Raw genomic sequence first — 12,459 nt, forward strand, 5'->3', positions numbered from 1 at the left:
CCCAGTCCACCAAATACTGAACCCCTCTTCCTCTGCGTCGGGAACGAAGTATACGACGAAGGGTGTAGGTAGGACCCCCATCGATCATCCTAGGGGGTGGTGGTGGGGGAGCGGCGGGAATCATAGGACTGTCCCGGACAGGTTTAATCCTAGAAACGTGGAAGGTGGGATGGATCTTCATGTTCCGGGGCAAACTCAGTCGAACTGCTGCAGGGTTAATGACCTTGACAATCTCAAAGGGTCCAATAAACCTGGGCGCTAACCTTTTAGACTCCACCCGAAGGGGAATGTTCTGAGTGGAAAGCCACACCCTCTGGCCTAGCTGGTACACAGGTGCCTTGGTGCGTTGGCGGTTCGCTGATGTGGCGTACCAGTTAGCAGACTGAAGCAGAGTTGTTCGAGCCCGCCTCCAAGTCCTCCGACAACGTCTGATGAAGGCCTGGACAGACGGACAGGTAACCTCTTTCTCCAATGCAGAGAACAAAGGGGGTTGAAAACCGTATGCACACTGAAAAGGGGAAAGACCAGTAGCGGAACTGATGAGGGTGTTGTGGGCATACTCCACCCACAGGAGTTGTTTATACCAGGTCGTGGGATGATCGGAAGCCATGCAGCGGAGAGTGGTCTCCATCTCCTGATTCTTCCGTTCAGTCTGACCATTGGCCTGTGGATGGAAACCGGAGGTGAGACTGACCGTCGCCCCGATCAGCTCACAAAACTCCCTCCAAAACACAGAGGTGAACTGGGGCCCCCGGTCGGAAACCACATCAGTCGCCAGTCCGTGAAGGCGGAAAACGTGGAGAAGCATAAGTTCCGCCGTCTCCTTGGCTGACGGGATCTTAGGCAGGGGTATGAAGTGGGCCATCTTGCTGAACCGATCCACCACCGTCAAGATGGCCGTATGTCCGTGGGACGGTGGAAGACCAGTCACAAAGTCCAACGAAATATGTGACCATGGGCGACGTGGGACCGGTAATGGATGAAGGAAGCCAGCTGGCGCTTGGTGAGAGGGTTTGTGCCGATTGCACACAGGACAGGCGTTCACAAACTCCCGGGTGTCAGCCTCCAGCGTAGCCCACCAGAACCGCTGCAGGACCATCCCTCTGGTACGTTGAATCCCAGGGTGGCAGGAAAGTCTGGAGCTGTGAGCCCACTGAAGCACCTCAGCCCTCAAAACCTGAGGCACAAACAAACGGTTAAGAGGACAAGAACTAGGACCGGGTTGGTCCACCAAAGCGGTCTTAACCCTCTCCTCAATCTCCCAAGCGAGGACGCCGATCACTCGAGGAGCAGGAAGAATAGTGTCCGGGATACCGCAGGTGTCTCCCTCCCTCCCGAACTGCCGGGACAGAGCGTCGGCCTTCACGTTGCGGGAGCCCGGGCGGTAGGAGAGGAAAAAATTAAACCGGGTGAAAAATAACGACCACCTGGCTTGCCGGGAATTAAGTCTTTGTGCCGACCTGATATATTCCAGGTTCTTATGGTCGGTCCAAACCTGAAATGGTAGTTCTGTCCCCTCAAGCCAGTGTCGCCACTCCTCCAATGCCAACTTGACTGCTAGAAGCTCCCGGTTCCCCACGTCGTAGTTTCTCTCCGCCGGACTCAATCTCCTCGAAAAGAAAGCACAGGGGTGGAGCTTCTGATTCTCACCAGAACGTTGCGACAGGATGGCCCCCACCCCTACGTCAGAAGCATCCACCTCCACCACCAACTGACCAGCAGGGTCTGGTACCTGTAGGATAGGAGCCGACGTAAACCGGCGCTTGAGGTCCTGAAAAGCCTCCTCTGCTGCATGGGACCATCTGAACGTTACCTTGGACGAGGTCAGGGCGGTGAGCGGGGCGGCCACGGTACTGTAGCCACGGATGAACCGTCTGTAAAAGTTAGCGAATCCTAGGAAACGCTGCAGCTCCTTCCGGGAATCAGGAACCCGCCACGAGGTAACCGCTGAAACTTTGGAGGGATCCATCTCCACACTTCCTTGACCCACGATGTAGCCAAGAAAGGCGACCGAAGAAGTGTGAAACTCGCACTTCTCCGTCTTGACAAACAGCGAGTTCTCCAGAAGTCTCTGGAGGACTGTCTGGACGTGGTGGATGTGTTCCTTGAGGGTCTTTGAAAAAATCAAAATGTCGTCCAGATAAACAAAAACATAACGATCCAACATGTCCCGGAGTACGTCGTTCATCAACGCTTGGAAAACTGCAGGGGCGTTGGTAAGTCCAAAAGGCATCACCAGGTACTCGTAGTGTCCCGAAGAGGTGTTGAAGGCGGTCTTCCATTCATCCCCCTCACGGATTCGTACCAGGTGATATGCGTTTCGTAAATCCAGCTTGGTAAAGATTGTTGCTCACTGTAATAACTCGAATGCTGACGAGATGAGTGGCAGGGGATAACGATTCTTTACCGTGACGTCATTCAGACCCCGATAGTCAATGCAGGGTCTCAGGGTCTTATCCTTCTTCGCCACAAAAAAAACCCCTGCTCCTGCGGGTGACGTGGAAGGACGAATAATTCCCGCAGCCAGAGAGTCATTGACGTACGTCTCCATGGATCTCCTCTCCGGTGCCGAAAGCGAGTACAATCGCCCCTTGGGTGGGACTGCGCCAGGATGTAGCTCAATAGCACAGTCATAAGGCCGATGAGGTGGGAGAGATGTTGCCTTAGTCTTGCTAAAAACCTCCTTAAAGTCCAAATACTCCGCCGGAACCCCTGTGACATCCGGAACCAGGTTAATATCCACAGATAGTTGAGGTGCGGCGGCCTGCTTGAGGCAAACCTGATGACAGGAAGAACTCCAACCTAGGATGGACCCAGTTGACCAGTCAATGTTCGGGTTGTGGCGGCGGAGCCATGGATAACCCAAAATCAGAGGAATCTTGGGGGACCGTAGCACATGAAACTGGATTGTCTCATGGTGGTTCCCCGACATGAGCATATGGACCGGTGTCGTCTGGTGAGTCACCGTTCCCAGCAGGTGACCGTCCAAAGCATTAGCCGGTACCGGCTGGGGCAACTGAATCTGTTGAATGCCCAGCTGTAGTGCGAGCTCCTCATCAATGATGCTGACATCTGATCCGGAGTCGATAAACACAGCCAGAGCCTGAGATGTGCCTGTCAGGAGAAGTCGAGCATGGCACAGAGGTCTTCCATTGGGGATCAGCTCAGAGGTTCGGCCCACCAGTATACTCCCCATTACTGATGGGCTCTGCCTTTTCCCGGACAACGGGAAACAAAATGTCCAGCCTGACCACAGTAAAGGCATAAATTACCTCTTCGACGTAATTCCCTCTCCTCAGAGCTAAGACTGGTACGACCCACTTGCATGGGCTCGACCTCCCCGTACCGTGAGTCAGAGTAGGGATGGGAATTCTCCGCCGAAACCGGAAGTTGAAATCTCCCGGAAACCGGAAGTTGTTGTCGCGAGCGGCGGCCCGCCACTCGCGCCTGTTGCTCTTCTCTCCGAGTCTGAATTCGTCTGTCAATCCGAGAGGTGAGCTCGATCAACCCATCCAAGGAAGCAGGGAGATCATAGGAAACCAGCTCATCTCTCATATAATCCGCTAATCCTCTCAGATATGCGTCACATTGCGCCGGCTCGTTCCAGCTACTGCGGCGGCTGCTGGTGCGGAAGTCAATAGCGTAATTCACCACCGTGCCGGAACCCTGGCTCAAGCTCAGCAGACCTCCGGCAGCATCGGAACACAGACGAACGGAACCGAACACCTTCCGCATCTCCGTGGAAAAAGCAGCAAAAGAGGCGCAGGCTGGAGTCTGCTGCTCCCACTCTGCAGTACCCCATAAACGGGCTTTCCCCATCAAATGATTAACGGTGAAAGCTACGCGAGCCGCCTCGGAGGAAAAGGTGTGTGGCTGCAGTGAAAACAATATGGAACAGTTTGTGAGAAAAGGACTGCATCCCTCAGGCTCCCCAGCGTAGCGTTCCGGAGTTCCCACACGAGGCTCCGGAGCGTATCCAGTCGGTCCAGAGGCTGGAGTGAACATCGGAGCTGCAGGCGGAGGGACGGTAGCAGCCATGCTAGCGGCTAGCTGTTGTACGGTGGCGGCCATCTGTTGCATCTGGGAGGCCAGGTAAGCCAGCGCTTGTTCCTGGGTTGAGGTTGCCTGGTGGGTCTCGGTAGCTAAGGTAGCTATCGTGACCTCCTGTCTTTGGATGGCTTCCTCAACCCTCTCAAAGCGGTCTCTAGGAGACCCGGTGTTTGCTTGGTCCATTTCTGGCCAGATCGTTCTGTCACAAACGAGCTGAGGACCAAAATGCAGAACACGGGGAAACCAGGGATAGTCAGTAACCAGCTTTATTGAAGGCAATAACTGGTAGGAGACGAAAAGGCAGGTAGTAGGCAAAGGGCTGGTCGGGGACAGGCGAGGGTTCCAGGAGAAGGCAAGACGGGAGTCGCAGGTACAGGCAGGGTCAGGAATCAGGCGAGGCAGGCAGGTCAGGGACAGGCAGGGTCGGAACCGGGAGAGCAATCTGGGAAGTAATGCTGGAAAGACTGGCATGCTGCAAAGTACGATCTGGCACTGAGGTGAGAGTGAAGTGGGCCTATATACTACTGGAGCTGATGGGTGTAACAGAGTGAGAGAGAGAGACAGGGTGTGGCTACCAGGTGACTAAGGAATGTTAATGCAGAAACTAGGTGAGTGAGAAAGCAGACTGTGACAACTATAAAGGATATCAGAAGCACTATTTTAGATATTTTAAATTTGAAAAAATGAGGTGCAACATAGTTGACAATGAAAGTCAAACATTTGACGCAAATAACATAGTTGACTGGACACATTATTAACCATCAGCACTATGTTCATTTCAAGGCAGAAGTGCAAAATTCCATTGATAATGATGTGTAATGACGTCTACATGTCATACAAATTGTCAACTAGGTTACCTGTCAACTAAGTTACTATAGTTATTACAGTACTGGGTAACTTAGTTGACAGGTAACCTAGTTGACAATTTCCCTATTTTGACCCATCATTTCAATGGTAGGCCTTGCCTGGATGACCACATGTCATTTTCTTGAACAGGTTAACATCACATTTGAACATATAATTGAATTAAAATCATTAAACAATTGTAAACCATAACAATGTACGTAACATTGTTGATGGTCAATTAATATACTCATTGACAATGTGCTATTATACATAAAATATTGTAAAAAATTAGAGGACAATCACCACAGTGTGTTCAAAATGTCTGCCAAAGAGGAACATGGCATCATGTGATGCTGGTGATATGGTATTGGGACAAACCATTTTTGAGTTAAAGGGGGGAGTTCTGTTAGTAACATAGTTGACAGAACTTTTGCGGACATTCATATATTAAGATATTTAAATTATTTAAAGGAGGAAATCAATTAAAAATATGTTATTATTCTTTAGTATTTAGACTTTTGAAATAAATGAATACTTTTTTTTATTTACTTTAATGGTTTTTATTCATTATTTTGAAACCAAGACACCCTCAACTGAAAAACGGACATAGCAAAAACTGACAATTTAAGAACATCATGACACATTTCTAGCTAAATAAAGCATAGGATGCACATAATGTTTGTGTGATATTATAACATGCTTTCCAATAATAGGCAAAACATGATATTTTTGAAGAAAATAGTTAGAATAATTATAATTATCATTAATGGACATCAATGGACATGGAATGTACCCTAAATTGTAGAATCACTCTACTACTGAAGCCTTCCGAGTAAATCGCCAGAACGCCGACACCTCCTCATCACTCCACCGCTCCCATGTTTTTTTTTGTGTTGCCATAAGTTAGTCTCTCTCCGTTGGTGCGCTGGGCTAATAATGCTAATGCTAATAATGCTAATGCCAGCAAATACAATGGCGGCTTCACAAAACTTTTCAGAGTTTTACGGGGCGTGGTTTGCAATTCGCCCAGCCAATCAGAAATGGGAACTTTTTTCTCCCCAGGAAAGTACCTGCTCTCTAGCAGGGACTGAAAAGGGGGGAAAAGTTCTCATGAACTAAGTTCTCTTTTTGGTGTGAACACAAAATCCCAGGAACTATCGGAACTTAAAGGGAAAAGTACTCCGGTGTGAAAGCGCCTATTGTCAGGGCCAACCGCTTTTCTGGTACTACGTTTTTGAAAAGTCTGTTTACATCCCTTTCATTGATTGAGAGAGAATTTGATGTATCGGAGGAGGTCAGTGGTGTGAGAGAGTGGCACACTGAAGGGGAGGGGGACGTGGAGGTGAGAGACTGAGACCCCGTTTACACGAGGACGATACGGGTTGTATCCGCATAGTTTCTCTTGCGTATAGCCCTTTCGTTTACACGAGGCCGTAACAAAACGATAGAAACGGACCCCGCAAACGATAACGGGTCCCAAGGTGGATAGATCTGCAAACGGAACGCTCTGGGGGGTCAAACGGCTTTGTGTAATCGCCTCTATACGATCATTTTCTGATAACGATGAAATAGCCCCGCCTCCCTCTCCCCACGTCTCCCTCTCCCCACGTCTCCTGCTCAGAGATCAGCTGCTGGGCTGTCAGAAGAGGGGGAGGAAAAGAGAGGCTCCGTTTATTATTCTTATATTATATAGAGTCGTTATCAATTTGTTTTAAAGCTCAATAAATAACAAAGAAGACCTCTGACCGGCACTTTTCAAATTTTGTCCGGAAGATTTAAATTTTAACGGACATGTTGACCGGCGAAAAAAAATGTTAACGGAAACTCTGCCGCATGGTTCCCTCGTCCCTTGGAAGAGGCGGAGAGGTGGGTGTTTTTCATCTGCTGGTGGACTACCGGAGAGATTTACAGCAGGAGCACACGCCGTCCACCATGGAGAATAAACAGAAGGGCAACCATGGCAACCATGCTCCGGGGTCTTCTTTGCTGCTTTTGGTGTATTTTGAACTTTTTTGAAAATGCATACGGTGCGTAAACACATACGGTGCGTAAACGCAAACGTTCCCGTGTAAATGGGGTCTGAAGCTGTTGGTAGGTGTCATGGGGGATGGTGTCAGGACTGAACTCTTTGTCTTCAAATCTACAGTAGAACTAATTCAGATCGTTTGCAAGGCGTCGATCGTTCATGGAGAGTGAGGCTTTTGGCTTGTAGTTTGTGATCTGTCTTGGTTACACACCAAGCCGATTTTCGGCGTCGATAGATGTCGGGCCGTCGATGAGCATTGTGTCGCCTTTCTCAGATTGGTGTGTCTTGGTGTGTACTACACCGTCGTGTCTTTTCGGCCGTGCCGACACCTTCCGCCGCCGATTCGACATGTTGAATCGGGAGGCTGTCGGCCAAATAAATCACTTTGATTGGCTATTCAGCTTAGCGAATCAGTGCATGAGAAGCGAAACGGAAGTGAGGGACCCAAACAAACTATTAAGAAGGCAAATCTGAGATTTCATTTAACTCCAGCTCTCGACACAGGTTCGGGAAAGCCCCATGAGCTTCTCGCTGTAGAGTGAAAATGGAACGCACACGCTATTTGTTGTTTGTTTATATCACGCAGTCTGTTCTTCTTCTCTCGGTGTATCACACAGTCTGTCTTCCGGTTGTTGCCTTATTTGAATGACGAATACACACTACCGACGCCTGCTGGTAAGGAGAGTTATTGCCACTCACGCATGCGCAGTTCGTACGTGCAACTTGGCCGTCGGCTGAAGTCTTTGCGGTGTGTTCCAGTGCGAAACATGGCCAAGACGCAGGAGACGTGAGGCGACGTTCCGTCGGGACGTGTTCTTTAGTGTTCTTTGGTGTCAGTTTGGTGTGTAAGGACCTTTAGACCACGCCAGACAGAAGCAGAGTCGTTTGCTGAGAGCTGGTGTTGGAGTTTCTCAGAGTATTATCGTTTAGCATCACTCACCGCCTTGCTAAAGACGTACTTCGACTCTCTAAAACGTGCCTTATCGCCACTCCTAAACGCCTCCTCCTTTTGCAATCTTAGCTGTTTCAGTTTAGGTGTGAACCAGGGCTTGTTGTTGTTGAAACTCACCCTGGTGCGTGTTGGTACACAGCTGTCCTCACAGAAGCTGATGTATGACGTCACAGCCTCTGTATGTTCATCCAGACTTTGAGTAGCAGTCCTAAACATGTCCCAGTCAGTACAGTCCAAACACGCCTGAAGTTCCTCCATAGCTTTACTGCTCCACTGCCTGAATGTCCTCACTACAGGTTTACACAGTTTTGCCCCTTTCACACCGGCGCTTTTCCAGCTCCTGCTCGGAGCTAGAGCCTGAAAAGCGCCGGTTTTTCCTGTTCACACCGCAGCGGCGGCGCGTCATAGCTCCGGAATGCGGTTCACTTCCAGCTCCAAAAAATTGTCGGTCCAGAGGCAAGAGCTTCGGAGCTATGACGCGGCGTCGCTTACGTCTCTTACGTCTCTTACGTCGAGGCGTGCAGGAAACCTTACTTTGACCATCCGTTCGCTGTTATTGATCATTGTGGAGATACATGGGCTGTACAGGTTGTCATGTCCGACTATCACAAGTAGAATCATAATGAAAAATACGCCGGTAAAATGTGCCTGTAGAAAACGGCTTAGCAAGTAGTCAGTTTAGCTTCGGTTGCTATGCTAACATCACCCATGTTATACCAGAGAAACTTTCATAACAGCGTTGTGATGCCAAACAGCGTCAATTCAGACTGACACACATTCACTTAAGGGGAACTGGGGATATGTATCAGCTGCTTGTGTGACAGTCAGACAGTGAATACTTTAGAGCCGTGTGAGCTAATCCGGAGCTAACGGGAGAATAAACTCCCGTGGAAGTGCAGCCAGCACTGCAGCGGTCGGTAAATGCCGCTGAAACACATTAATAAACAATGAACCACGGCACTCTGGAGAAAAGTATAAGGTTGGAGAAGTCGTTATTTAATTTAATCTGGCTTCGTATGATTAAAAGCAACACGATCATCGACCCGACGCAGTCCCCGGCCCGTTGTTGTTGTGGGAGAAAATCAGCAACGTAAACTGTGACGTCATGACGCAGCAGCGGCAGCTCTGGGCAGTGTGAACAGAGCGGGAGCTGAAAAGGGAAACCGGAGCTGAACCAGAAAAGCTCTCGCTAGGAGCTAGAAAGGGAAAAGCGCTGGTGTGAAAGCCGCATTTGAGTTTCTGTCAGGTGGACCATGGTGTGGTCAGAGTGGCTCAGTGCAGCGCGGGGGACGGCGTGATAGGCTCCCTTGATGGTGGTGTAACAGTGATCCAAAATATTCCCCTCTCTGGTGGGGCATTTAATAAACTGTTTGTATTTTGGTAGTTCGTGGCTGAGGTTGCCTTTGTTAAAGTCACCAAGAACAATAACTAGGCAGTCCGGATAAGTCCTCTCCACAGTATCTGATCGGTGAGTGTGTACTGCGCCTCCTGCACGTTCGCATGCTGTATGCATGATGTAAACACCGACCAGTATGAATGAAGAAAACTTGCGGGGGGAATAGAAGGGTTTGCAGTTGATGATAAAAGTTTCCAGAGTGGGAGAACAGTGCTGCAGAATCACTGTCACATCGTTGCACCAGCCACTGTTAGTGTAAAAACATATTCCTCCACCTTTTGATTTGCCAGAGAGCTCCGTGTCACGATCCGCTCTGAACAGCTGGAAGCCTCCCAGCTGCAGTGCCAAGTCCGGAATCGATCCACACAGCCAGGTCTCAGTGAAGCACAAAACACAAGATGAAGAAAAGTCTATGTTTCTACTAACCAGTAGCTGAAGCTCGTCCAGTTTATTGCTTATGGAACGCACTTTGGAGAGAAATATTCCGGGTAGCGGTGTGCGAAGTCTGCGGCTCCGGAGGCGCACGTGCGTCCCGGCCCGTTTCCCTCTCCTGTGGCTTTTCACTGCTCGGATGCATGTGAGGGCACCTTTTACAAGAATGTCCAATAATTCCACAGAAGAACATAGAAAAGACAGGCTTACAGAAGAAAAACAAATCAGTATCTGTTCACAATGTTTGTATTATTTGTACTTCTTACCTTGGCATTCGAGAGCTAAACACTGTTTGTTTGCGAAAGGTGACTGGATCTGCCAAGGTTGCACTTGCTAAAGCCACCAGACTACATACTAAAAGTACACAGAATAATTGCTGGTAAAAGTGTGACTTTGTTAAATCTAAGTTAACCAAGGTCCCGTGGTAAAATGACTGTTTGGTCAATAGAGTCTGGTGGCTCTGATTACAGCATCAGTTCCCTTAACAGCTTTAGTTCTCCATCAGAATGGGTTGTCTTCACACCAGTCTGTTACGAAAAACTATCATCTACTCCTGTATGCACTGACTATTAAGATGTCATACAACCTCGTACTGTAGGTAGCACACAGACCTATTTTCTTAAGCTAATTATCCCACATTTAGTGCTGGAGTGAGAGAAAAAACGGAGACACTGTGTTTGTTCATGGTAATGAAAGAACATCTCACCCAGTGCAACAGTGTAGCTCACGGATGAGTTTTTAATGGAGCTCTATGGCACAGACGAAGATGAAACGTCAGGCTGTGATACACACAGAGTCATTGATAGTGGATACATTTATCGTTGGTTTGGATCAACACAAGGTCTGATCTGCAGCCTTCACTCTAGGATGTTTTTCACTAGTGTGCATCGGTGACCAGGGCTGTGGTGGTGTATGAGTACGGACTGAGCAGCAAGGCCAAGGTGTAGTGATGATGACCTCCGGCATGGGCCTCAAACACCACCTGCGTGCACAAACATACACCCACACAGAATCAATGACATGAACGGTTAGACAGAGGGACCTATATATGTTGGAAAATAGTTATTGTTAAGGCCAGGATGGAGATACAGATCAAACATGGTATTTAATAAAATCAAGTCATTTCTGAAATTAATGACATTATAACAGGGTTCCCGCGGGGTCTTAAAAAGTCTTAAATTTGAGTTGGTGAAACCTGCAGGAACCCTGTATAAGCAACGTGCTGATATGAAGGCAGGTTTACCAAAACAATGTTTAAAGATTTGGTGGAACAGAATTTGGAAGTAAAACCTGTGATTGACTTGGTTCTACAAACTGAATGATGTTGATAAAAACTGACAATTGATGTTTACACCTACGCGGAATAATAAGAGGAATAGGTTTATAGATAATGATATCGGATGACTTTTGGCCGTGCTTTTCTAGGAAGTGTTAGCTCACACTGCAGACAAACAGCGGAATAGTAAACAGCTGCTCGATCATTCTGCTGGGCCACTGCTGTCAGGCTTCGAGATGGATCTGATAAGAGAAGATAAGCCTCTACATAGGTTATATGTGTTGCTGCTGTCTGTGCACGGAAACTTCTCTCTCAGATCTCTTTTTTGTTCTTCAGATATCTTTTCATGTGAACAATTGAATGCACCGCAATGATTTTAGGAGAGCCTGTGTAAGAATATGTTCAAATGATATCACGTCTTTCCCTAAATATGACGGATTACTTTTCATCTCAATATTCAGAACAACCATGAACCTGTGACTTCTAATGTGGTCAGACAAACAGTCCAATCTTTAAAGGGGGTCTAACCTCCATGATCCACCACCATCAACAGTACCACCCGAGAAGACTTTAAGTTGATGACTTTCACAAAATCAGCAGCAAAAAAAAATCCAACCTTATGTTAAAGATCACCGAATTTCCTCTTTAACCAACACCATGATACCATAGTGATGTCACCATGTTACGGAAGTAAACAAAGGAGTCCAATGGAGGCATTTCAGGCAGGGGGGGAGTAAGCACAGGGAACAGGTGTTCTAATATCAACGTGAATTCTTCACATGGTAGCAAGGAGTTGTAATGACTGTTTCATACTTACCTCAGCTACTTCATGGAATGGCGTGCTGCCCTCATTCTTCCAGTAAGTTTTGGTATCAAACTCGACCCGATACACTCCTGCTGGGAACTGCTGCTCTGTGATGAGGTTATGGACCTCTCCAGTGGCGTCTGTTATTCTGCACGGAGGAGCAGGGCAATCTGTCTGCATGCTTTGTTCACATTCAACAGATAACACACTTGACCTTTTGTTTCATACCCATTAGCGATCTGTGTCCATCCCCCATCAGCAGTCTTCTGAGACAGCCTGAGTGTCACCGATCCGGCCGCAGTCCCTTTCACAGCGTCCAGGATCTTCACCATCAGAGGACACCTGGTGTCTGCACCGCCATGTTTCTCCTGCAGCACAAACACCTCAGTGTCACACACCAGCACTGACGTATATAGGACTGTAATGTAGTAGTCCCACTCGGACATTATGCTTTAATCAACATTAGAATGAATACATGTTTTCTTACACAATGCTCTTTTTTATAATATGTATTTTTATTAAAGGCCAGAAACAATCATACCTTGTTACAATTGTGCAGTGTTTTCCTTCCATTTTAGTTTATTTTCCCTTCAGAACTAACACTTCTCATGCTGTTTTCATCTGTGAGTCAACAGTTCAAAGTGCAGTGACAGATGAAACAGAATATATTGTTCTG

At 48.0% G+C, this 12,459-nt stretch overlaps 1 protein-coding gene across 1 annotated transcript; it reads right to left on the reverse strand.

Moving 5' to 3' along the window:
* Positions 1-10,459: 10,459 nt before the first annotated feature.
* Positions 10,460-12,301, reverse strand: ttr (transthyretin (prealbumin, amyloidosis type I)). Its single transcript, XM_034140829.1, has 3 exons — positions 12,012-12,301; positions 11,796-11,931; positions 10,460-10,684 (listed from the first exon to the last, which is right to left on the reverse strand). Exons 1-3 carry the CDS (start codon positions 12,227-12,229, stop codon positions 10,580-10,582), a joined length of 459 nt encoding a protein of 152 aa, XP_033996720.1. The 5' UTR covers positions 12,230-12,301; the 3' UTR covers positions 10,460-10,579.
* Positions 12,302-12,459: the final 158 nt, after the last annotated feature.

This window comes from Trematomus bernacchii, unplaced genomic scaffold (genome assembly GCF_902827165.1).
Source record: "Trematomus bernacchii unplaced genomic scaffold, fTreBer1.1, whole genome shotgun sequence".
Lineage (NCBI taxonomy): Eukaryota > Metazoa > Chordata > Actinopteri > Perciformes > Nototheniidae > Trematomus > Trematomus bernacchii.